The 27,747-nt window shown below is 42.3% G+C and overlaps 2 protein-coding genes across 2 annotated transcripts in view; one reads left to right on the top strand and one right to left on the bottom strand.

Annotated features, from left to right (window-relative positions):
• LOC139062058 (spectrin alpha chain, non-erythrocytic 1-like) overlaps positions 1-27,747 on the top strand; it is a 610,856-nt gene that overhangs the window by 64,588 nt on the left and 518,521 nt on the right. The window lies entirely within an intron of this gene.
• LOC139062057 (E3 SUMO-protein ligase ZBED1-like) lies at positions 23,010-26,543 on the bottom strand. Its single transcript, XM_070542254.1, has 2 exons — positions 26,392-26,543; positions 23,010-23,538 (listed from the first exon to the last, which is right to left on the bottom strand). Exons 1-2 carry the CDS (start codon positions 26,494-26,496, stop codon positions 23,104-23,106), a joined length of 540 nt encoding a protein of 179 aa, XP_070398355.1. The 5' UTR covers positions 26,497-26,543; the 3' UTR covers positions 23,010-23,103.

The following is a 27,747-nucleotide window of genomic DNA, read 5'->3' as shown; positions in this document are numbered from 1 at the left end:
CGAGCTGTAATGGCGCTCAGGGTTCTACCTGAAGGGTGGCGAGCTCATGAGCTAGCAAGAAAATGCAGTCTTGATTTTTGCTGATTGTGATTTTGTCTCATGAATTTTAATGACTAAAATAAAAAGTATTTGCTGTGATCTAATGGGTCTAATAATATCAGCAGCAGGAATGTATTTTTAATCTGAGGCTTCCTGGAGGAGCCCAGAGGATGTAGATGATGATCAGCATCCTCTTGTCTGGCGTTCTTACTGGTTTGGCAATCTGACAGTTCACCCTGAAGTCTCAGATCAACCATCTGGTGCACACAGCAGTGACAGCCATTAGTGTGAATGACCAACATTTCCTTTGACTTTGAGCTGCTCTCACATGTAAACAGGTCTGCGCTTCCTCCATCCTGGATGCAGAGTCTGCAGCTGCTTTGGTTTTTAAATGTTTCAGAAACATGAAACTTTCGTTTTGTAACTAGCAGACTTTCAAAAAAAAAAATCTATGTACAAGTTTGAAATCAAAACTCTCAAAACACACATTTCATTCTACAGGTACAAACCTCAAATCTACAGTGTTACGAATCTTTTTGTCTCGATTCTAGCGTCAGTGGGAGGAACTTGGGTGGAACCAAAGAGAGCACGAGTCTTAGCTACCAATCACGTTTCTCGAATTCCTGTCCAATCGTTGGGAGAGGAGGGTATAGAACTAGGATTGGGACAATATTTAGCGTAACTTGTACCAGGTTTTGTAACTTGGAACATGTTTCATCACATGTAACTTTGGATTCGTAACTTGTAACTTTGGATTCGTACTTGTATTCTTGTTTTGTAACAGGAACATTGTATTTTGTACATGTATTTTTTATTTTGTAAAATCAAACATTCATTCAGAAACATGAAACTTTTGTTTTGTAGCTAGCAGACTTCCAAATTGAAAAAATCAAAGTACAAGTTTCAAATCAAATCTCTCAAAACACACATTTCATTCAACAGGTACAAACCTCAAATCCTACGGTGTTACAGATCTTTTTGTCTCGATTCTAGCGTCAGTGGGAGGAACTTGGGTGGAACCAATGAGAGCACGAGTCTTAGCTACCAATCACGTTTCTCAAATTCCTGTCCAATCATTGGGAGAGGAGGGCAGGGTTCTGTAAACCTCATAACCAAACTTGCTTACTTTCGCACACTGTGCCTGGAGGTGACGGTATAGCACATTTAAACAACAGAAGAAGAGGAAGAGCACAAAGAAGAAAAACTTAACTTGAGTGGAAAGTATATACCGTTGACAACGACTTAGCTCAACTGCCACAGCTTCTCAGAAGAAAGTCATTTTTTATATACTATCAGGCTCCAATATTAGTAATTATGCTAAGTGTTCTTTAACGAGTTATGCATATATTGCATCAAGTTGGGCTATTCAAAGTGTTAGCGAGACATCGGGGATCTTCCTGCTTGACAAAGCACTCTCCTTCCCTCCCGGTTTCACCGGCTCCACGAACGATTCTCAGGTTGATTCAATCCCCTATAATCCAAGCGAGGGGTGGGAGGCTAGGCTAACAGCCAAGACAAGCCGCAGAAGGTAGGAAGGAACCATAAACGCTGCAAGTTGTGAAGCACGTTCCATCCGCGAGTCTCATCTCCGCGCGGAACGTAAATACGTCAAGCATTTGCAGCACATGTTAATCGATGCTAGATAATCGACAACGGAAGGAAAGGACAGAGCCTCGTTCTTCTCCCAGACGGAGCAATAATTAGTCATTCATGCCTACGAGGACTAGAAAGATATCAAAACTAAAATGGAGAACGTGAGCTGTTTGAAAAAAGCGGTTTAGCTCGCGCTGTTAGAACGTGCAGCGTGGCAGCGCCGGAAGTCCACTTCAGCTCTTGTTTCTCCACTTATTTTATAAAAGTTTTAAAGAGGGACTGCACACCATCAGAAAATGTAGCTCCACCCCAGTCAAAAATTGAAAAATGCTATGAAAATGGGCGTTGCCAGGAGGTATGGAGTGGCCTGGCCTCCACAGCGAGGGAGAGTAGCGGAGATAGTTCTGAAGACATGAAATTGTGTCAGCCCCAGTTGATCACAAATTTAAAATGCAGTAGTGCAGTAGAGTTGTTGCCTCATCCAATCATATTCACAAAGCGTCAGTCAGATTACTAAAATATTTGATAGCTGCATCCTTATTTCAAACATTAAACAGAACAGAAAAAGAAGCCATGTGAATAATAATAAAATTTAAAAAAAGCATGACATGCACGCACCAAACCAAGGTCTTTCTGGGAAAGGGAAAAGTTTACATGTACAACACGATGTACTTAACATGGCAGCAGCCAGATCTATAAGTGTAGCCCTGTGTCAAGTCTACACACAGACATCTGGATTCACTGCAGCAGAAATCGTCTTAATGCGGGAGGGCTCTCTGGTAGAATATTTTGAACTGATTGGAGAACGTGCAAGGTAGTGCCTTTCTGGCGCTGGCTGCTGCCAGGATAGGGCGCTTGATACGATCGTCGAAACTAACTCCCACTCTACTGCACAGTGCTCACACACGATTGGTTGTTCTATTTTGACCCGGAGGTCAGACTAAAGTAATGTACACAAGTTATTTTTATCTCCTTTTTTAACATCTACCATCTAGCAAATATTATGTTCTTTCTTTATATGTCTTACTGTATTTGTGTGTGATAGAACTAAATCATCATCAATTTAACCCCCCAATTTTTTGGGTTAAACGACTGTATGTTTGCTCAGCAGGAATTTTCAATCTGCCCTGCCAACTGCTTTCTACCACGTGAGCCTATGGACAAACATTCTCAAGAGATGTCTTCTGCAGAGACACGGGTAGGTTTTTAGTCTCGGTAAATAAGGTGAAGTAGTGGGCTGCCTCAGTTCTTCATGGATTATCTTTTAATTAATGATGTTCATACAGCTTGGAAATTTTAAATAAATCACTATTAAGTTCCAGACGCATGTGGCCATTAAATTCTGAGTGAAGTCTTATACATTCACATAGTTTTGAATCAATGGGGACATGGGCTATTACATAGTAAGGGTAATTTTGGGTCATAATTGACCATCAAAATTACTGCTGTAATTGAAAGATTGATTTGAGTGTATTTCAGTTGCAAAATAATATCAGACCTTTACAACCTCATTTGGAAAAGGCCACAAAAGTATTTTGCCCAGGCGTCATATACTCTGGACAAGAAACGTATTTGATAATTGGCTTACAGTAGACAAGATAAAATTCCATATAGCTGTTTATTTTGTGCGTGTGTGAATGCGTGTGTGTGTGTGTGTGTCTACATATACACGTGCACAAACAAACCTTTTCTTTGAATGACTAATATGTAGAAAGCAAGCAGAGCCTCTATAATAAGCTGGACCAGAGTTATAAGCGTCTAAATGTCTTATTTATGGTTTGCTAGACATGCCCTACATCGAGTTGACAATTTTTTTTCTTCATTCAAAGCCTGACCTGTGTAGAGAGTTTCTCCAGCGCCTAAAGATGAGATTGGAGCTTGCCCTGGAAGGACAACCTATTGACCTTGACTTTTTAGAGTTCATTTGTTCCAGTGACCTCAGTGTAATGAGCTCATTAGATGGTCACATGCGCTTTCCTGAGGAGGTGAGCATATGAATAAAATAGTTTTTATGTTTTGATTTTTGGTGCTTGTAGTCATGGGTTCATTTCAGGCCTAAGAGACCGCAAAACATTCTCCCCTTATGCTGTTTAACGTTCTCGCCCTCATCAACGTCATTTATCAGAACTGGAATTTCTCATCTCTGTGTATCAAATTTGTTTTTCATTCACATAATACTAATTTCCATTTCTAAACAAATATCTCATTTTTTAGCCATTGAAAATATTAGATCTGCTAGCCTTCATTAATTTACCAATCTGTTTACGAATGTTTGCATAGGTTCTCCAGGGTCTGCAGCAGCTGCTAATGTTGATTGTCAGTGAGAAGGAAAAGGAAACAAACACAGTTCATGTGAATTTTGTTTCGGACAAGACGGGACCGGGACGTCCTAAAGTGAATATTTCAAAAGAACACCTAGAACGCCTTCTTGAAATGGATCTGTCAGTGTCCTGCATATCAACACTTCTTGGTGTATCAAGCAAGACCCTCCACCACCGAATGATGGAGTGGGACTTGTCAGTTACAAGTTCCTACAGTCAGATGAGTGATGAAGAGATTGATAACCTTGTGTTAACTATCAAAAGAAATCATCCAAATATAGGTATGTGGTTAACTGAAATAATAATCTGAGTGCTATGATGTTGAGATGAAAACTTTCCCTTTTCTATTCCTAACATAACTTTTATAATCTTGCAGCACTCATGTTTGTCTTTCTCCTTACTCTACTGCTAGAAATGTTTTTTTAGACTGTCAGAACGTTGGTTACGTATTGTAACCCCAGATTCTATGAGTCTAGTTGCAGCCCTTAAGCTAGCTGCTATTGGAAGGATGATCTCCGCATCAGCCAATCATGAAGAGCCAAAATGTACACCCACCAATAGTGGGGCCCCTCGTGGTATATAACCGCAGTGACCCCACTGCTCACCTCCAATGGCTCTTATTCCCATCATAACCAGTGGGGCCAGTGACTTAAGGGCTGCGACTAGACTCATAGAATCTGGGGTTACAATATGTAACCAACGTTCTATTTCGTCTAGTCTTAGCCCTTAAGCTAGCTGCTATTGGAATAAAGCGCAGCTGGATGGGTTTACGCCCCACTGGTTAACACAACCAATGGACACACCCAATCAAATCTCCTCTAGTGGGGGACGCTCAGCCTCAGACCAGGCTTAAAGACTGAGGCAGCCACGATAAAAGAGGGGCCCCCACTAAAAAACATCATCCACAAGAGGATGAAATCCATCTCAGCAAGGCCAATGAGGTGCCATAAGCATTCATTTAGCCTGCTGGGGTCCAAGCACTGAACGAGTGATGGAACCTGAAGACACATCTCGTAAATAATAACGAGTAAAGGAACAGGGTGAAGCCCATGAAGCAGCCTGACAAATGTCTTCCATTGACACACCACTGAGGAGCGCCATAGAAGAGGAAATCCCTCTGGCTGAGTGAGCCCTGAGTGCCTCAGGGGATCCTGCCCTGATGATGTGTAAGCGAGGGAAATGGCGTCACACAGCCAGTGTGAAAGACGCTGGGCCGACAGCGCCTGACCAAGGGAAGACTCCCTGTAGTGCACAAACAGGTTGTGTGAGCGACAATTCCCTGAAGTGCGTGACACATATCGTGCAAGCGCGCGCACCGGGCAGAGAAGGTGCGAAGCCCCCTCCTCCTCAGAATTACGGGGAGGAGGAAAAAGTCCAGCCAATGAAATTGACCTGGATTTGAAGGAAGCATTAATGCTTTTGGGCACAAAGGCTGGGTTGGGGCATAAAACAGCAGACCCGCCATCCTCCCGGATCCTGAGGCATGCGGGAGCCACTGAGAGGGCGGTCAGGTCACTCACTCTCTTAACTGATGCTAGCGCCAGCAGCAATGCAGTTTTAAGTGACAGGAACATGAGTGAGACCTGGTCCAAGGGCTCAAACGGGGCTTTAGATAAGCCGTGCAGAACCACCGTTAGATCCCATTGGGGAAAAAGCAGGCGGGACACAGGTCTGTTCCTCCTGACACCTTTTAGAAAACATTTTGTGAGGGGATGATTGAAAACAGATCTATCTCCAAAACCCTGATGAGATAGCTGCAGCATATGTCTTAACAGTGCTGAATGTGAGGCCCCTGTCCATCAGTATCTGCAGAAACGATAGGACATCCGCCAGCTGGCAGGAGAGCGCTTGAACATTCCGTTCTGTGCACCATTTCTGGAAAGCTGCCCATTTAGCAGCGTACGACGCAATGGTAGAGGGCGCCCGCGCACTCTGAATCGTGGCGACCACATCATGCGGCAGCCCAGAAGCCTCTAAGCGTGACCACTCAGCGGCCAGACCCACAGCCGTTGGCCTATTTCCGGAGGATGTTTGATTATCCCATCCGCCTGGAGAAGGGCGTCCGCCCTCCACGGGAGCCTCCACGGGGAGCCGGACACTAGCGCTTGCAGGTCCGGAAACCATGACGCAGACAGGCGTCTGGGAGCCACCAGAATCACCGAGAGCTGTTCCGACCGAATTCGGTCCAGGAGACGGGGAATCAGAGGGACTGGTGGAAACGCATAAAGGAGCGTTCGAGGCCAGGGCTGGTGTGAGAAGGCGTCCGCCCCGAGCGGGGGTCCGTCCCGGGGACTCAGGGAAAACCACAGGCGACACCGCGTTTTCGCGAGCCGCGAACAGATCCACAGACGGTTCCCCGAACCTGATCCAGATCTGTGATATCAGTGCAGGATGCAGACGCCAGTCGGAGTTGCGGGGTCCCCCTCTCGACAGGATATCCGCCACTACATTCAGTACCCCCGGAATGTAGATGGCTCTGATGGACAGCAGATGGACATGTGTCCAACACAGTAAATCTGTGGCGACACGCAACAGTGGGAGGGATCAAACTCCCCCTTGGCGATTTATGTAGGCTGCCGCTACCCGGTTGTCCGTGTGAACTTCGACATGACGGCCCTCGAGAAGGGAGGCGAAGTGTCTGATCACATTCCTTCACTGTCATAAGCTCCAACACATTTATGTGCATGCTCTGTCAACCTCCTGGTTTGCTGTGACGCCTCGTCCTTGGACCGAGGGCACAGGAGAAGATCGTCCAGGTAAAATAAGACCCTCATTCCCTCCGTGCGCAGTGGCTGCAGCGCGGTCTCCAGACATTTGGAGAAGGTGCGCGGGGCTAGCGAGTAGCCGAAAGGGAGGCGATTGAACTGATATTGAACTCCCTTGAACGAAAAACGCAGAAACTTCCGGTGGTTTGGAACTACTGGTATGTGGAAGTATGCGTCTTTCAGGTCGATTGACGTGAACCAATCCCCGGGGCGCACGTATTCCAGGACTTGTCTCATCGTTAACATGCGGAAATGCATTACTGCTATGGAGCAGTTGAACAGGGACAGGTCGAGAATCGGCCTCATTCCTCCCGACTTCTTCGGTACTACGAAGTAGCGGGAGTAGAAGCCCGAGAGTTCTTGTCCGCGAGGGACTCGAGAAATAGCGTCCTTGGACAGAAGTTCCCGCAGCTCCAGCTCTAGCGCCTGAGACTGTACTTGCGATGTGAACGTCGTCTCCACGATCCCGTTGAAGGGAGGTGGAGTGGCCTGAAAATGAAGTGTGTGACCGCAATGAATGGTGTCCGAAATCCATTTGCTCATGATACAAAGGCGGCGCCACTCGTGCGCGCGTTCCGACAGTGGACGCGTGTACGTGGTCACGTGAACAACATCCGAGGGTTGTGCATGCACCCTTACCGTCGTCGCCCGTACCAGAGAACTGGGGGCGACCCATGGAGGGCTGCACTCGAAAGGGCGAGTGCGAAACAGCTGGAACAGGCTGGTCCACACCGTGGAGCGTGGAGTCCGAGAGTGAAGGACGAGTGGGAGCCGGGCCCGTGCACGGGGGCGACAGAGTGCCAGCGGATGGAGCCGCGCACTGTGCCGCCGCGCGTGGTCGAGACAGCGACCTGACATCCCGCCCCACCCAACGGTGTGGGGAGAGCGGGAAGAGTTGGGCCTGGCCGGATGCTGGGGCCGGAGCGCAAATGGAGCGCACCCTTACGGCTGGCCGTGTATTATGACTGCCTGTACCTGCAGGAACATGTGTGCGTGCAGCAGTGCTTGGTGTGGGGAACATGTGTGAGAACTCGGCAGAGGATTCTGCGGAGGACTGTAGGATTGTGCTCTTTGAGTGACGTTTTTTGGGTTTTATTTCAAAACCAACAACAACATCAGAACAATCAGTAACACACACATTCCCCCCAAAGAGTCACTTCCGTGGCTGCTTTCGGCGAGGCTCCTGCACTTGGGACTGCCAAGACTGCGTCTGCTGGCCCCACCGGAACCATTGTCCGCCATCTCGCTGGTCCCGCTGATGTGGAGCCGAAGCGGGAGGCCGGTTCCGTGGAGCGGGCGGTGCAGCTGGACGTCTGAAGCTTCCGCGCCGTTCGTCCCATCCTCTGGCTGAACGGCCGGAGTGCGAGGCTGACCGAGGGTGGACCAGGTCTCGCACCGTAGCCGATAGTTCGGTTGTCTTCTGAGCCCGCTCAGAGACGCCCCTAAGATGGGGACCAAACAGAACATCGGTGGTGATGGGGCCGTCTAGCATCTCCCTTTGCAGATGTTCCGGAATAGAGGGCATGCAGGGCCTTCAGCCAGATCGCTCGCTGGATGAGGGTCTGCCAGGCAGCGATGCGAGCAGAACCGGTGAGCACAGCAGCACACAGATTGAGGATAGCATCAGCAGTCTTAGTAATGACAGCTTTCGACTCCTCGGGAGCTTCAAGCTCCTCCATCATCTTTGAGATGCCGAAGGCAAGAAGGGTGATGTTATTCCCTGCAGCGCCGGTCTGAAAGGCACACTGATGTGCGCGGTCGGTGAGCCGCGTCAGCAGCTGGTCATGTTTTGAAGTGGGAACAGCTCGCGGGCCAGCGAGGTGGTTCTTGGCGCTGAACAGCGAGGCCAAGTCCGGCTCTAGCGGAGGAACGGACGGCCAGCCTTGGTCGGAAAACCCCTCGACCTTGGTGATGGGCGCATACATGGAGACTGGCGCCTTGAGCTTGGCAGGCTCGGAGAAGGCGGCAGACCAGCAGCTCATAGCAGCGGGTAAGCGCGGCTAGATAGGGTCTGGACAGCGTGTCTGAGTCGCCCCGAAAATTCCTGCCAAATCATCCGCTTCAGGAGGGGCCGGTTCTGCCACAGCTAGCCCCTTGCGGGCTGCTGCCGCAGAAATGATGGCGGGCAGCTCCTGGAGCAGTGCTCTTACTGCTGGCAGGGAGGAGCGAGTAGCCACTGGGGCAGAAGGACCCGCTGAGCGAAGCTCATCGACCTCCGTTATGTCTAGGAGGGATGCCGCCTCATCGTAGTTTTCGCTGTCGGTGACGTCATCCAGCCGGTTGAAGCCAGCCGGCTCCTGACCGGCGTCGAAGAAATCCAAAGCCTTGTCCAGCGGGTACGAGTCAGCGACCGGAAATTCTTCGTCGGCGGCAGGAGTGAAGTACTCGACCCGGCGAATCTTCTCCGCCACGGGCAGAGCGGCACAGAACGGGCACGAGGCCTGCGGGGTCAAGGCCAGGCCAGCGTGGTGAGCCCCGAGACAGACCTCACACTTAGCGTGCAGGTCGCCGCTGGAAATGGAGCCCGTCTGGCAGGTCGGGCAGGGTCTGGCGTCGCTGGACATGGCTGGTAAGTCGTCTTCGGATAATTTTGCTCTTTTTAGGATAATATTTGCTCTTTAATAAAGCTCTCAAGCTTGGCATGAAGAAAAAAAGGAGGTGAGCAGTGGGGTCACTGCAGTTATATACCATGAGGGAGCCCTCTATTGGTGGGCGTACATTTTAGCTCTTCATGACTGGCTGATGCGGAGATCATCCTTCCTATAGCAGCTAGCTTAAGGGCTAAGACTAGACGAAATAGAACAATATAGTTGTGAAGTAAATGACATGACATCTGCACAATATTTAATTAAATGAATCAAGCCGGTGTATCAAGTCTTTAGCTTAAAGAAATAGTTGTATGGATACATTTTATGCTAAGAAGTTAAGATGAAAGTGCACAGTTACAACTTTGTCACATCTTAAAATGAGCTGATGTTTTAAATGTATTTCATAACACATTTAATGTTTATTTAGTTTTTTCTTGTCTTACAAAGGGTGCAAATTAGTTAAAGGTCATTTACGGGAATTGGGTCATCGACTTCAGTGTAGCAGAGTTTGGGAATCCATGCACCGATTTGATGCAGCTGGGATTATTGATCGATTGGCAAGTGTTGGATGTGTTGCAAGGAGAACGTATTCTGTTCCAGGTCCACTCTCTCTAGTCCATGTGGACACCAATCACAAGCCTATAAGGTAGCAGACCACTGCATGACTTGTATTAGGCTTGGATAATTGATAAATGTTTCAGTTTTTGCAAGACTCCCATTATTCCTATTAGGATTTATTTTCACTATGATTAATATTTCTAGACAATAATGAACAAAATAAAATCCATTTACCAATAAATCATGAAAGCTACAATGATTGTATGTTCCGCAGATATGGTTTGGTGATATTTGGAGCAATCGAGGGCTTTTCAAGGAAGGTAGTATGATTGTTTTATGGATGAACTCATACCATTGAGTCTTAAATTTGTATCTTTATTATAACAATAAATTTGATTTCCAGATTATGTACCTTAAAATTGACAACAATAACAAGGCATCTACAGCTTTAAAGTTCTTCACTGAATCAACAGAAATAAATGGATTTCCATTGAGGTAGGAGATACATTTATGTTAAGGTTATAAACCTATACCAACTTTTAATTCTTAACCCTTAACGACCCGTGGCACTTGTGCCACAATTTCAAACATCTGCCAAAATGCTTCTTGAGTCAAATATTCAAGTTTAAAAACACCAAGTGACATTCTATCCATACATTAATAGAAAATTTGGTCTAGTCCTTTATTTTATTTTTTTTTCTACATTTTGATGTATTTATTCCTATCTCTTTAGAACCCAAACCCGTTTGAATTACAAAAGGGTTAAATTACTTAAAGTAATTTATTGTACTCATTGAAACACCATCGGAAAGTGTTCCCTACCATCTAAGATGTTCCACCAAAATCTATGATTCCTTCAAGTCCCTTGATTGTATTAAAATTTCCCTTGTTGATTTTCAAGAAACTCCTGAAGACCCTGCTCTTCAGAGAGCATCTTCTAAACTAGCAGTCTCTACTGTCCACTCCTTGTTCACTTCCCTCTATGATTCATCATGCTGCCTCACTGCCACCTAGGATTTACTGAATGGTGTTTGTTGTTGTCTGCCTAAAGGGCGACCTGCTGGCTTGATTATCGCTTGTAATTTGTTTATGACAATTGCGTCTGCTAAATACATAAACATAAAATTTTAGTTTTAGAATTTATTTTATGCAAGTTAACATATCAGATGGTATGTAATTTGATGCTAGATTTCTGGCACCCAATAATATTTACAAATAAGTTTAATTTGGCCTAACACATAATCCTAGCTCCATACCCCAGTAGGTATTTGTACATTTTCCAAAAAGGCAAAAGTTGCTCAGGAATTAGGAGTTCACCCTGTAATCAGTAGGTTGCAGTTGTAACAGATTGTGGTTCATCTTTGCTTGCCGGTGGGCCCTAGGGCAGTGATTTCTAAAAAAAAAATTTGAAGACCCCCTTGCTCGTGTCCATGACAAGCCAGAACCACAACTCCTACATGCATACAAATCCTAAATGTGATCATTTACAGACTTTATACAAAATTATAAATTTTCTATGAACTTGTGATTATAATGTATTGTGTGTTATTGGGTTTTCATAAATGAAATTTTTACAAATAGAATCTTGATAACCTCACACCTCAGCAAAGACTAAATTGTGGGGGACCCCTTCAATGTTATGGGGACCACAAATGGAGGTCCCGACCACCAATTTGGGAAAAGGTTCTGGAGAGGAACTCTGGCCCATCTGTGTGTGAATGTTTTTTACTGTTAAGCTCGTTAGAGTCCCTGAATTAGAAAATTCCTACAAAAATGTCCATTAACATTAGTGTTTGTGGCTATGTCTGTACAGGGTGAGAGGTGATCAAGGTGTGGAGAATGTGGACATCGCAAAACTCATGTTTGAAGTTCGAGGATGTGGTAAGGGGAGCTTCTTCTCTGGAAAAAGTGTGCACAACTTTGGGGCGACGGTGGCACAGGAGTTAAGTGCTCGCCCCGTAATCGGAAGGTTGCAGGTTCGAGCCCCGCTCAGTCTGTCGCTGTCGTTGTGTCCTTGGGCAAGACACTTAACCCACGTTGCCTGCTGGTGGTGGTCGGAGGGACCGGTGGCGCCAGTGCTCGGCAGCCTCGCCTCTGTCAGTGCGCCCCAGGGCAGCTGTGGCTACATTGTAGCTCATCCCCACCAGTGTGTGAATGTGTGTGTGAATGGGTGAATGACTGGTTGTGTTGTAAAGCGCCTTGGGGGGTTTCAGGACTCTAGAAGGCGCTATATCAAATACAGGCCATTTACCATTTACAACCAAAGGTAATTTCTGTTGTCTATTTAAATATTTGGTTGTCTCAGTTTTTCTGTTTAACCTCTGCTCTGAATTATTCTAAATACTTGTTTACAACTTAACTGACAAACTTAAAAAAAATGCTCATGCTAAACTCAATATGCACATTAAGAATGCATTTCTTTATAAAATGCTGCAATATACTTTACATTTTTTCAATGTCTGGAATATTTTTCTTATTGAAATACAATCTGTGTAAATTTTGAAAATATTGTTTATAATATATACTCTACAAAAGTCACATGAGTCATTGTGACTATGTATTTTGCATTGTGTTATTTTGATTATTCATTGTCATTAAACTAATTGTGCTATCAGAATTTTTTTTCAAATCAATATAAATAACTATATATATAGATATAGTTATTTGTGTTATTATTTTGAGATTTAGTTAATTTTAGTCTGAAGTTTAATCATTCCTAATGAAGCAGTACCTTTACTCATGTAATGAGATGGTTATTATCAGGGACGAAATTTTGATTTCAGAAGTGGGGGGGACACAGCAGGCTTGTGCGGATTTGGGGTGGGGGGTGTTATGTAAAGACCCCTTGACACGTCACGTGCCCATCTCAATAATTTTTCCATCCTATATATATATATATATATATATATATCAAAGTTAAAAAATGTACAACTCTATTATTATTTTTATTTATTATCATTATTGAAGTGCAGTTTTGGCTGTTGACAATGGATAGGCCATTGTATTTATTGTTTTGGGTCTTTTTTATTGTTTTTGGTGCAACATTTTCTAACAGGGAGTGAGATTCCTTTTTTATTCAATTTTTGTTTGTTATTTTTATTCATTTAGAAGTTCTGGTTCTGGACATTTCAATGTTAAATGAAGGTTTATTTGTTGCATTTTAAAGGGTGTACTTGCATTATTATGATATATTAACATTATATTAGTGGTTATTTTGGTCTAGATAATGTTGACAATGATATCGTTTATCATCAACAATTTGTTGGACAAAATATCGTCCAGCAAAATGTGTTACTTTCCCAGGCCTAGTCAAAAGTATAAAAATTATTTATACATAAACGGTCCCTCCTGAGATCTGGCCGTTTGTTCATTTGCTGTGTTAGAGGACATGCTGAACTAATGTTTTACACATGATCATCACCCTAACATTTGAGTGTATAAAAACATATTAAATATGTTTTTTTCCCTTAAAAGTGTTTAAACAGTTGTTGCATTTCAACACACAAAAAATAAATGGAAAAAATAAGATAAATCTAATGAAAAGTGTACATCTTTGACATTAAGCTTAAAAAAATCTGTTGACGATGATGATACTGTTCATTTTTCAGAGCTTTTTAATGTGAACATATACATTGCAATAGATAAGTTTACAATAAAGTTAAATGATAAAAGTTTTGAAGTTACACTTCTACTACTACCACTACTAGTAATAATAATTATGATGATAATAGTAATAAAAAAAAATAATAATTATAATAATACGAATAAATTGTGTCTGAGGAGTCAGTTATGTGGAGGAGATGAGTTTGTAAAAGTTAGTTTTGAGTATGTTTGTGAAGGAGGAGGTGAGTCTGAGCTTAATGCAGGGGTGTCACATGTCCAACTTACGTTTTGACTTTGAAAGAAGTCTCTTATATCCACTTTTCGTTTTCTTGACATGCTGCCTCCTGGCTGTGCCTAACTACCAAAGACTCACAAATGAACACTTATTCAAATGTTATGTAATGGAAGCTGAGCTGAGCTCTGATATTACACAGCGTCTAGTTGACGATGTGACTCAGTACCGGTGTTCCCTAGCGGCTCCAAACTAGCAAAACAACGTGAGCACGTTCTGACTGTTTACAACTTGAGTGACAGCAGCAACAGCCAATAATACGTTAGCAAGTATCAGCAGAGCCAATAGATTAGCTTTTGGGCGGGTCTAATAGTAAACCGGTTTCCGTTTTGGTCCTAGTGCTCAACCAAATCCATTTAATGGAGCGTAACATTGATTTTGGACGGAAAAAAGTGCAGGGGACCAAAACTGCCTTTTGAAAAAGTGGGGGGGACATGTCCCACCCGTCCCCCCCCAAAATTACGTCCCAGGTTATTATAATAATGCACTTTAAATATTTTTAGGATAGAATGCCTGTGGCGAGATGTATGGGTTGTGAAAATATATATCTCTCATATAAGCTCTTTCATATATTATTATAAGCTCTTTTATATGATTAAATATGTATCTCTCACTTTTGCCCCTTATATATTATCATAAATACATTATTATATGCCTTTTCATGGAATCTTGTTATAATATCAAAGACCTCTCTGTGCCTTTTCTGCTCAAGCTGAACAGCTGCATAAGGGAGTGAAAGCGTTCCTTCCTTCAGTTCCTCAATACAAGAACAACTGTCTTTGTTAGCAAAGGATGTTGCAGGATGTGTCCTGATCATCTCAAGGTTGCATGTCCTTGGGATGAATTGGTCTTTCATTAACAAGGCTATTAGCTGACGTGCGTCTGCAGGTGCAGATGGCAGAATTACGTGTGTGTATGGCAAACTACGTATGTAACATTCCTGTAATCTTCAATAAAAATCAGCCGTTTTCAGCAGAACGGCGAGAGTCTGTCCGAAGCATCTGGCAAGAGCAGGTCGCGGGACTTGCTGCAGAGACTCTCCCCCTCATGAGCGGCGAAACAGTGAATGGACTTCTGATCATTTGTCTCCTCGTTCTGTCAACTTAAAAGGTGTTTAACTCCATCTACTCCGTACCCGTGCTTGGTCTAACGGAAGAGAGACCAACAAATTTGGCGTCACGAACAGGATTTTTTCTTTTTGAAGAAAAAGGAGTTTTTGGAGGATGATTCGACCTACTGACCCAGCGAACGATCTTGGCACAGAACACCGCGGTGGAAAACAAGGTGAGCAGAGCCTATTATCTAAAATCTGCTCATTGGATTTATCCAAAGCATTTGTGTCCAGAATCATAGTAGCTGTGGTCCTAAAATAATAGTTGGAGAAGAAAGTGGAGACAAGTGCAGAAAGAATAAGAGATTTTTTTGTAATGGTTTAATGGTGAAATGAAATGAGGATTTTCTAATGATTTAATGAGTAAATGAGAAAAGGAAATAGTACAGAAATAGGGGTTGGAGGCCCAGAGCATTAATAAGCTCTAAATTCCATAGGGGTTGGAGGCCCAGAGCATTAATAAGCTCTAAATTCCATTTAAAGAAGGGTTGGAGGCCCAGAGCATTAATAAGCTCTAAATTCCATTTAAAGAAGGGTTGGAGGCCCAGGACAAGGTCCTAAATTCCATTTTCCAGGTCGTGGCTGACCACACTATTTGCTGACGAGCGGATAGAATATATAACGAGGTTATATAATGCTTGGCTGGATCCATAGGTGTGGGAACCCTAAAAGTCCACAGGTCAAGGACCTGGTTTTATGTTAAGGGAAGGGGAGGCTAAAGAGAGCTCCCTGGATTTTAAGGTCAAGGACCTGGTTTTGTGTTAAGGGAAGGGGAGGCTAAAGAGAGCTCCCTGGATTTTTAAGGTCAAGGACCTTTTGCATGAGATGAGAAAAATGTTCTGAGGTAACTGTTTTTGCATAAGATGATAAATGTTTTGACTGCTTCTGTGTGAAGAGAGCAGTGCTTTTGGCTATTTCTGCGTGCTTTTGGCTGTTTTTGCATAAAATGAGCAATGTTTAAATATGACAAGCAGCCCAGTTGAAGCCACGAGAAATAAGGTTTTATTGAGAAAGTCAGCGGAAGAGGCGATGAAGAAAAAAGGGGTAAATGTTAACAGTAGAGGTAACTGGAGAAAGATTTGGGAAGTGAAGGCTGCAGAATCGAGAGAAAAAAGGCACAGCTGTAGACAAGCTTCACTGTGTGTGTAAGCTGAGTTCAGCCTGTGTGTGTGAGGCGCAGCAAGAGGCTGCTTACGGCTCTGGATTGAAAGTGCAGCACTAGGAGAGTGCAGAATGCAGAGCAGAGTTTTGGGAGCTCCGTGTGTGTGTGTGTGTGAGTGTACAGCGCTGGGTGTGTGTGTGAAGGCCTGATGCGGTACCAGAAAATAAATAAATAAGATAAATAAGAGCTTTAAAAAGTTGCAACTCGTATATGTAAATTACACTGCAGTGCTAAAATTAATGTTTGGAGCTACGCAAAATTCAAATTCTGCAACCCTGTTCTGATCAGTCTTTGAACAGAACACCATAAGTTAATAAATAAAAGGTTTTTAAAGTAACATATGCATATGTATGTGTGTATGTATGTATATGTGTATACATATATATACATATGTAGTGTAGAAGCGTGATAATCATTTGTGTGTGGGGCAGCATGTGAGTGACCCCGATCTGGGGGTTAAGTGACCTGGAGATGAAAAAAGGGAAAAAACCACCAAGAAACGCAAGTAAGGATGTAAATGACAGCTTTATTTTAGAAATATAGTCATATAGCTGCTAAACAGTAAAATCAAAACAGATCTGCAGAAAATAAATATATAAACTATTCCTCAGAGCGCTCTCAAAAAAATTGCAATTGGATTTGCTCTAATGTTACATAAGGCCTGCTTAAAAGCATAGTAAGCATTAAATTCTGAAAATAACCAGTGCAGTGTTAAATAAATTCTGTGCTTAAAATATTATATATATAGAGAGAGAGAGAATAAATAAGTGACGAACTGACTTACCTTAAAAAAATAATAATAATAATAAAAAGAGACTGTGACAAACAAAGAATGTCTCTGTGCCTTGTGAATGAGTGAATGTGTGTCTTCTTGCATGAGCTGCTTTCGCTGGATCTTCTGAATGACTCAGTTTTTAATAGAGGGAGCAGCTGCTTGAGAAACAGGGTGCGGTCCATGTTTTTACTAGACGGTTATTTAGTTCGAGAGACTGTGGAAACAATAGAAAAAGAATTTATCGTTAGTGTGAGGACAAGAAAATCCTTTAAAATACAAAAGTTGTATGGTCGTGGTTATAAAGGAAGTATTTTGTCTGATTATGGGCCGTGGAGTCAGCTGGACTCCCTCGCTCTCACAGTTTTCCTGTGTAACATGCAGTTTTAAGCAATTTGTGACTTTAGAAAGGATATTTTTCGGTGTTTTGGACGTACCTTAAGGCTTCTGGTTAGGGTATTCAGGAGATCCTTCCTCTCGGACAGATCTAGTGAAAATGACTGGAGTTTCAGCCTGAGGACCTGACTCCACCCACTTTTACACACAGGAGTCCCGCAGTCTAAAAATAGCACAGGGTGCTGCGAAAAGCAGCTCTGAACCTCTCAGGATCATCTTTATGAAAACCATAAAATTAACAAATAATCAGTAAGGAAATAAAATATTTGTTAAATCTTGCTATAAAACAAAATCCAATAATTGTCTTGCCTCAACTTTAAGAACCATTAACGTTAATGGCTGGATTTTGGGACGCTGAATAATGAAAAAACAGATAAACTAAGTATTATTTCCTGTAACCTGGCTAGAAACTGTACTAGGCTGTTTTGAGTTAAAAACTGGTAGTTATTTTCCCAAAATAAAATAGATAAATAAAAAATGAAAGGAGGGATCTTGCATTTGGGATAGATTGTGCCTAAAGTTTAAAACCTGTGTAGAACCGATTTGACGAGTCAGAAAAATTGTGCATAGGAAATAGTCTAGATTTACCTTTGAGTCAATAAAGTTGACTAAATATTAGAAACCTTCGTTGATTTTGATTTGTAAAAGAGAAAGTTCTGTCCTTTCAACTCAATCAACATATTTAAGGAAAACGTTTGCTGTGCATTGTGGCGGGCATGAACTTTACTGGGTAGGCCTGTCACAACCAGCTGCAAAGAATGTTTGGCTCTGACTTCTATACAAAGAGAACCTGGAAGCCCTCACCAAAAACTGTGACTCATAACATCAAGACGGGGAGCACTACAAGATGGACAAAGAGGCAGAAAACTTATTTGCCCTGCTGCTGATGAAACAAAGTACAAAAGGGGGAGCATGTGTGCTAACATGTGAACTTCAATCAATGACGGTGGTCATCCTGGACTTACAAAGAGAGGCTCAAAAGAGACTGTTTCCTATGGTTACACCCAGTAAAAGAGTGCTTGCTGCAGTCAGGTAATGAACAAGGCTTTTTGGCAACAACCAGTTGAATTGATGAAATGTCAGAACTGTGGAAAATTTACTAAACTACTGTAGAACATAGTTAACTGAGAAAGTTAGCCTAAAAAAAAAAAAAGATAATAATAATATCAATAAATAAATAAACAATAGGATTAGTAACCTGGATTTCAGCCCAACTCACCATTGGACGTCAATATAATCTTTATTGTCTTAGGATTCTCAGCTGCAGCGGACATGCAGTAAAGCCTTATTTTCTTTTCAAAACGGAATACATCAGCGTCATCACTTATTTTCATTGGTTAAGGAAACGGTGTCTATTTATAAGTCTAGGAGAACGCTTTAGGCTTCAACAGTTCTCTCCTTCGAGCAAACATGCGCAAATTTCCGGATAGTTTATAGTAACGTTCCATCCCATTCCATTCATTGCATAAAAATAAACATTAAATGAATAATTTGGCATCCAGCTGACTAAATGATTCATGGAACATCTCATCCGAGACAACAGTGTTGTTTCAGCTCCGTTGAGTTTCCCAACAGATCTAGCCAAACCTAGCTGATCCTATATTTTTCTATCAGCTGTAAGTTCTAACGTAGAAAATAATGTCACAAAAATATTGAATAATTGTACCCCTCATTCGATAAAAATTATGTTCACATTTTTATCTTGTGAAATCTTTAACATAATATTTTTAAATGGCCGTTTTGACGACAATTGGCTAAAAAGTCTTTAAGATTATCATCACAGGATGGCATGATAAATAAGTAAATAACATAAATAAATAAATAGACAAAAATAAGAGAGAAAAAGCAAAATTAATTAAATGAAACGTAATAGTGATAAAACGTTAAATTGATCTAAAATCTGTCATTCAGCGCCACTGGAAAAAGGAAGAGGATAGGGGAGTATTTCTTAGCACAAATCACGTTATTGATTTAGCAATGCAGCTTAATTTCAGATGCTTTAAGGATGATACTAACTTGTGTTATAGATGGAGGAGTAGCACAGAAACACTTCTAGATGAGGAGATAAGGAAAAAAAAAACTGCTGATTACCAATACTATGCACAAACAAACCTGTAACTGCAGTTTCGTTATTTATGAATTAACCTTAAGTAGTGAATTAATTCTTAGGATTTCTTGTGCGAGTAGTGTTCTTAAAAAAGAAAGAAAGAAAGAAAGAAAGAAGGTAAGAAAGACAGGTAGTTTAGGTAAGGGACAACCTGAAACTATTTGGTTGAATTGATAGTAAAAGTGGTTGTCCTAATTTTTAATTGGAGAGATCACACCGCAACATGAGTTTAGAACGGCAGTTATGGGAAGTTTTGTTGGATTAATTTGATTACACGCTTTAGGTCTTATTTTTTCTTTCCACTGATTTAGCGTTAGGTTAAGTATTTCACACTTTCGCTTCAGTCTGACATTTGCTTGGTGTGTGAGGGCACAGAGACGTGTATGGACCGTGTGTTTGACTGTGTTTGTCTTGTTTGTTTGTTTATTTATCTATATGGGCATGGCCGAGCCTTGAGAAACATCAACAAAGACATTGGACTATTCTGAGTAAATTAACCAATTCAAATTCAAATTCAGGATCCTGAAACAATTTGGTTATAACCTCTAATTAATGAAGGACATCTTAAGAATTCATTGTACAAGGCATCATCTCCAGTGTTGCTGGAACTGTTATAAAACCCATGCATGGTTGTATATTTTAGTTTGATCATTTATACTCATTGAATTATTGTTGTTTGCTTTATGTTTTAATTTCTTTGCAATTTTTTCTCTGTGACACAGGTGGAGATGCTGGTGGCAAAATGGATCCCACACATTTCTTTCTCCCACACACATTCTTACTCTCTCCCTCTCTCTCTGTGTATGTGCATGTGTATGTGTTTGTGTGTCTGTGTGTCCATGTCGTGATGTCACTGTACCTTTAATTGCGCTTGCTGTTCGTAACTGTATGTGTCTGATGTTGAAGGTATCAGAGGCTAGGGTCAGTAAGAGCTAGGACATTTTTGTGCATAACCTCTAATCCCTAGGCGATCGGTCCGGGGAACTTCTGGTCCGGCCGGAGTGTGAATCTTCCTACCAACTATCTGCCAAAGCTCAATTGGACTGCACAAGTCGAGAAAGCCTTCATTGGACCAAAACTACACACACGAAGAGGCTTCGTCTTCGGTGCCAGGCGTCTGGGTCCTGCTAAAAGTCACCAAAAGGAAGTGGACGGAACCGAGGTGGACCGGGCCATACAGGATCACGGAGAGGACATCACACGCTGTCCGGCTGGACGGGAGGAGCCTAACCTGGAAGAGAAGCAGCTGACATCTGCCTAACCAGAGAAAGGATCCAAAAACCAGGAAGAGAAGTAGCTGACTGCAGTAGCATGCCAAGCTACCACCACATCCTGCAGGACGAGAATCATGACATCATCACCCCCTGCAGCTGCCTGGAGCCAGTGAAGGGTCCTCAACAGGGGGAAGAAGTAGCCACCCTATGAACATTCTACAAGGGTTGTATTTAACACCCTCATTTATTTTACAAGGGTAATATTTTACACCCTCCACCTGCTGACCCAATTATCCAGATGCCCTTGTTACTAGCCAATCCAAACATCTATTTGGGAGGGGAACTCTCTGATGATAGTGATGACTCTCATGATGAAGAAGATGTTGTTAGAGTGTGAGAATGTTCAGTGATTTATGTAACCATCCCTTCACCAGTTCATTTTTATGATTTTTTTGTTTGTTTTGTTTTATTTTTTGTTGATCATTGATGTCCTAGGCATGCACACTCTATGCCAACAGGTGTTCGCCCCAAAATTGAGATATGACAAATGGGGGGACATGGGGGAATTTTCCCTATAAACATATGATAATTAGGGTTTTTCGCCCTCATATGGAGTTGCATGCGATCCATACATGTTGTAACATGTTCTGTTGAAAGTATGATCATGTTTTTTGTATTAGTTTACTGCTAGAAAGATGAGTAAATGTAATCTGATTGGTTGTTTGTATTGGTATTTTAAAACTTTGCTTATTGGATTCTTTTTGATGGAATTTGGTGTTATTGTTTTGATTTCTTATATCTTTATTGAACTCTTAAAAGAGTTCAAAAGGGGGATTGAAAATATATATCTCTCATATAAGCTCTTTCATATATTATTATAAGCTCTTTTATATGATTAAATATGTATCTCTCACTTTTGCCCCTTATATATTATCATAAATACATTATTATATGCCTTTTCATGGAATCTTGTTATAATATCAAAGACCTCTCTGTGCCTTTTCTGCTCAAGCTGAACAGCTGCATAAGGGAGTGAAAGCGTTCCTTCCTTCAGTTCCTCAATACAAGAACAACTGTCTTTGTTAGCAAAGGATGTTGCAGGATGTGTCCTGATCATCTCAAGGTTGCATGTCCTTGGGATGAATTGGTCTTTCATTAACAAGGCTATTAGCTGACGTGCGTCTGCAGGTGCAGATGGCAGAATTACGTGTGTGTATGGCAAACTACGTATGTAACATTCCTGTAATCTTCAATAAAAATCAGCCGTTTTCAGCAGAACGGCGAGAGTCTGTCCGAAGCATCTGGCAAGAGCAGGTCGCGGGACTTGCTGCAGAGACTCTCCCCCTCATGAGCGGCGAAACAGTGAATGGACTTCTGATCATTTGTCTCCTCGTTCTGTCAACTTAAAAGGTGTTTAACTCCATCTACTCCGTACCCGTGCTTGGTCTAACGGAAGAGAGACCAACAGTTGCGGTAACAAGCATCTACTATGAGGTTCTCCATAGCTTGGAGGATGAGGGTACACTGGATGCATCCAACCCTACACACATCTTCTGTGTCCAGTATGTGTTCCTTCCTCGGATTCAGGCAGCTTTGGACACTTTCATTGTGAGCTGGAACAACCACTCTCTGCGTACAGAGCAAAATCACAGCCCAAACCAACTCTGGGAAATTGGACTTCTTCAGAGAGGAGTTGACCCTCCAAACTATTTGGAGGTAATTGAAACGTGTACTTTCAGTGCACTAAACAAAGAATTTCTCCCTGTAACTTCAGTCATCAAGTTTTTTTAAATTTTTTATTTAATTCACTTTTTTTTCTTTTTTTTTATTATGTTTTCATTTAGGGCCAGGAGATCCCCCTCATGGACATGGATCCAACTGGAATTGAAGTACCTGAACTGGATTGTCCTCTGGAAAGAGAACAAATGCAAAGACTCAGAGAATGTTTTAATCCCACAAGTCAATCAGTTTGCTTTGGTGCAGACATTTATCGGGCGGTTGTTCATTATGCTGAAGAGGTCATTGAACGTGGGCCGTAGGTATACTACACTAAGACTAGACTTTTTGCCAAAGATGATAGTTCAAGCTTTTTGGCTGACCGTGGAGTGATATTTTCATCGTGCGTGTGTGTATATATATATATATATATATATATGTGTGTGTGTGTGTGTGTGTGTGTGTGTGTGTGTGTGTGTGTGTATGTATATGTGTGTGTGTGTGTGTGTGTGTGTGTGTGTGTGTGTGTGTGTGTGTGTGTGTGTATATACTCATTCAAATTCTGCCAAAGGCATATGTGTGTGCTACCTAGATAAGGAATAAAAGCAAGTCTTTGAGAATGGAGGCGTATTACTTGTTTCTAAAATGCATCACAGACTGATAAAGCAGTTTTACTACGATAACTGATGATGGAAATAAATAATGATCAATAAGTATTTGTGTTTAATAGCTGTTTATTCAGTTAAACAAATTCTGCACTGTAGGTCTACAGTCATGATTAACTATTTACAGTCAGTAGCATTTGGTCAATCAGTTCAAGCTCTATTTCTCCTTCTTCCACCAGTCACTCAAGCAGACCAGCTTGGTCACATTGTCTGGTGACAAACTAGATCTTCTCTTCTGCACAATACAGTATGGCCTGCTAAAGAAAAAAGTCTCTCACATGGGACAGTTGTGGCAGGAGTCCCCAAATATTTACGGGCAATGTGGGCCATCTTACCATACACAGCAGTGTGTTCCGACCACCACTTCAGTGGACACTGATCTAAATTGGCACTGGGCTCTACCTTGTACTTCTCCACAGTGTTGTCTACTGGTGTCTCCTCATCTGAATCTGAGTCTGATCCCATTAGTAGAAGGGCTCTTTTCTTCTTGGGTGGCTCAGGGTTCTCCTCCCTGAGTGGCTTCAGAGTAGGTTCTTGTTCCTTCACCAACTCACGTAGCTTTCCCCACACCGGCTCCCTCTCTGCTCTGGGCAAGCACTTGAGGTCCTTAAATCGTGGATCTAAGGCAGTCGCCACCTTTAATAAATAAAACATAATTATTATTATTGATGAAAATTTCACTTTCCAAATCTAACCTCCATATTTGTTCATAACTCATTCATCTATTCATTTGACCAATCTACCAGATGGCTTTCATTTCCACTGCACAGACTGCAAGAGCGATCTCTCTGGCAAAACCAAAAGGTGTAGGTGTCTGTTATACTAACAACAGTTGGTTTGGTGTTCTGATGTGACCATAATCTCCCAGCACTGTTCTCCTGATTTAGAATGCCTACTCTTCTACTGTAACCCTTTGAACTCTCCCCGTGATTTCTCCTCATTTATTCTGGCCACGTCTACATCCTGCCGAGCGCAGACATGCGTGCACTTGTGGATAAAATTTTGTGCGTGGAGCAAAAATATTGTGATTCCAGCATTGTTCCAACACTCACCAGACTGTATTTCAATAACGACAAACCATGGCCAAACTCAGTCAGCTCAAGATGGAGAAGGAGATTGCATTTAAAAACAAAGACACAGAAAGCTAGCCTAGTGAACTAGACCAAATTCTTGCTTTGCAAATCATAGTGCTCTATCTGGTTAGTGAGCAAATCACAGAGCTTTATCCACTTTGTGGTCCAATCAGGGCACTCTATATGCCTGGTGGGTGGGATAATGCTACAGAGTGAAACAAGAGTATGTTACATTCATTGTCCAGTGGAATGCGGAGATCATTTGAAAGACAACGGTAGAAGCCGCCCCACAACCGAGAGCCGTCAATGGAGCGTTGCCAGACTAAATAATACATTTATTTAGTTTGGCTTGCCAGGCTAACAGAGAGTGTTGAGGGTCTGACCTCATGAGGAAATTACTATGCAGTGATTTTCTCCAAAATGACTGTGCTTAAATTGCTCTGAAAAGCAAATAATCACATCAGCGCCAAGAAACTTCATTTCCCATGATGCTTTGCACACGGAAGCATTGTGATGATGTCACCGCCTAATACCAGAAACACGATCTGCGGGAGGCGGGAGCTTGGACAGCTTTCCCGCGACTTCAAAGACTATAAATCTTCAGCAGAGACAAAGAAACCTCGTTCTTTTGCCCAGGATACCTGGCGGTAAGGACACGCTTGTCGAACACTCCGACTCCCTTGAGCACGCGGAAGCTCTAAGTGCCCAAGTTGAGCCCACGGAACTGCTGGAAACTACACTCCAACTCCATCAGGACCTGACTGGGAACGAGCGGAGCTCCATCCAGCTCTCAGAGACGCTGTAAGTTGTCAAACTCAGCCCAAAAGAAACTTCGTTCTCTTTGTGTCCAGCCCGTGGAGAAACACTCGTGGAGGTAAACAACGGAGAAAGCATCAAACCGACGGACGACGCCAAACTGCGGAGAAACACGGAGAACCGTCAAATCAAACAGCGGGGACGCCTTGCTGTTCTGGTGATCAGAAAACTCATTTCTCTCTCTCCTTTTCTTCTCCCGTTTCCTCTATAGTCCAGAATAAGCAATAAAACCGCGCTATTGCTTAAAAAGTAGCTTCGTGTTTTCCTCTTTCGTTCCCAAACACGTCCGTCGGGTCATTTTGAAAGAATAAACTGCTTATTGATCATTGTTTGGTATCTTTAAATGTTTTCTGCTTGGCCACGTGGTTAAACTAAAAGATATTATTCGTGATTAATCCTTTGTGTTGTTTCATGATCCTTTGAAATGTTTTGAGTGAATTTAAGGTTAAGTTACTACTGATTCTAAGTGCTTTGCAAGTTAAAGTGCATGTTGCCACCCACACTTTAGCCAGACAAAGGGGTCAGCCATCTTGCATACAGACTCCATTTTAGAAACACACACACACATACATACACACAAAACACCTTGAACATTATTTTGAATATACATCCTTTTATTATCTCACATGGTTATTATTCATTTATGCCACTGTTTATTCATTTGACAAATTGTTAATTAAACGTTATAAAATTCAGAATTTTGCCTCCCGTAGCTTTGTTGTGTCGAAGAGAAGTCTCTGCTCCAAGGATTCTACGAACTTCAAGAAAGACTGATAAGAGTTTTGGATTCAATTTTTCCCCGGTTGAAGGGGAATGTTGCCCCGTATATCTAAGAATATCTGAATTAATTAATAAATCAGTAAATATTCCCATATTTACAGAATTTATTGAAGAATCCAAAAGTAAGTTAAAGCTTACAAATTGTTCGCTCCTAATAACCCCAACAGAGAGCTACAAAAGAGGCGAAATACAGGTTCAGCAGGGAGGTGAAAAATGCTAAATCAAGGTACTCTGAGAGGCTGAAAGAACAATACTCAGCTAACGACTCGACTTTTGTGTGTAAAGGGTGCTTAGGCTAAACAAGTTCTAATCAGTGACTGTAGAAAGAGTTTGATTGCCGCTATGATGGCCCAACAGCCAACCAGGACATCACCCATCAGCTCCATCTCCATTTCAACAAGGTCACCTACACCTCCATGCCCCGAGAAGTCTCCTCACAAAAGGCATGCCCCCCCTCCTACAACATGCCACTAACCATCCTGGAAGAGGATGTTATTGGGCTATTCAAGAGTCTAAACCCCCACAAGGCGTGTCTCCATCCACTGAAAGAAACTGCAGCTGTGCCCAGTCTTTACAGAGACTGCACATATGCATAGGTAGCTTCTGCTTGTTAAGCAACAACAACAGAACAGAGCACAAGCAACAACATAAAGCTATGGTTTATGAGCTTCACCCTCCCATATTCCAGCCAAAATTGACAAAGCTCTTCGGATGAGAAGTGAAACATTTTCAAAAAACCAAAGAAGTTCACATACATTCATTTGAACCCTTTTAGATCATAATGGTCAAACAATGCATTTATCTTGTGTGTCTGATATACCTTAAGCCATTCCAGGTTTATGTTCTCCCTTCGCTGGTTGAGGTCCTTGGTGAAGGCAGCCTTGAATCGCACACTATAGGCAGGATCATCATCTGAGATCTTCATTGCGTGCTGGAGGTGGCACAGGGCAGGTAGAACCACAGAGCAGGATACGTAGTTTTCCCCAACAAGCAGCTCAGTGACGTACCTACACACACGCGTGCGCGCACACACACACACACACACACACACAGACAGCGTTATAAAAAATTAATGACCAATTCCTTTGACTCCGATTAAAAAAATTTTAAATTCTTAATCACATTACATTTAAGGGCAGGTGGTTTTTAGATACAAAAGTGACATTTTAAAGCACTTGTATGCCAATTCATGAACACGTTGTCTTTGTAGACCATACCTGCATGACTCCAGCATTTTCTCCAGCTTTGCCAGCTTCTCATATTCAGCATTTGTTGGGAGGGCAAGATTGTGCTTCTGCTGAGACAGCGTTGTGTGCAGTGCGTCTCAGTTTCGCCTCACGCGTTTGACCATCTCAAGGGTGGGATTCCACCGTGTTGGAACATCTTGTACAAGTTGTTCTTGTTCCTGTCCAAGGGAGGCTTGCTGGGCATTCAGCTCGTCTGAGTTTGCTGGACTGTGTTTGAAATGTCCGACCACTTTACGGCACATGACCAGAACGCCATCAAAACCACTTTCCCGAAGTGACACTACTATAGCTCTCTGAATAACATGTGCAATGCAGGAAAAATGCTCGAATGGCAGTATCCTCCCTGCTGCCACCATATTACGAGCGCTGTCTGTTCCAATAGTGCTGGTTTTGTCCGCTATCCCCCACTGATTAGCAACATCAAGAAACTGCCTGGCACATGCGTCTGCAAATTGGCGCTCCTCTGTTTTCATCACACTTAACGGTCAAACAAAGATCAGAATAAGTTCACAAGCAGAAAACAACTAGCAATCATTAAGAAGCAAACATAATGTGGTGGTAATTCATGGTGTTGTGCTAATTAATAAGTAGGCTAATTAAATTAAATTATACAACTGTTAGTTCTAACCAAGTGATTTGATTGGACAAGAGACATTCCTTGAGTGCTGATATTGGAGTACAACAGCACTGGGACATTTTACAGACAGTATCAGGTGTTCTAATGTTATGTTATGTTTTGTGTGTGTGTTTATATATATATATATATATATATATATATATATATATATATATATATATATATATATATATATATATATTGGGGTTATTAGGAGCGAACAATTCGTAAGCTTTAACTTACTTTTGGGTTCTTCAATAAATTCTGTAAATATGGGAATATTTACTGATTTATTAATTAATTAAGATATTCT

Source organism: Nothobranchius furzeri, chromosome 12 (genome assembly GCF_043380555.1).
Source record: "Nothobranchius furzeri strain GRZ-AD chromosome 12, NfurGRZ-RIMD1, whole genome shotgun sequence".
Lineage (NCBI taxonomy): Eukaryota > Metazoa > Chordata > Actinopteri > Cyprinodontiformes > Nothobranchiidae > Nothobranchius > Nothobranchius furzeri.
Note: the sequence above shows the minus strand (reverse complement) of the source record. Positions and strands in the feature narration are given on the sequence as shown.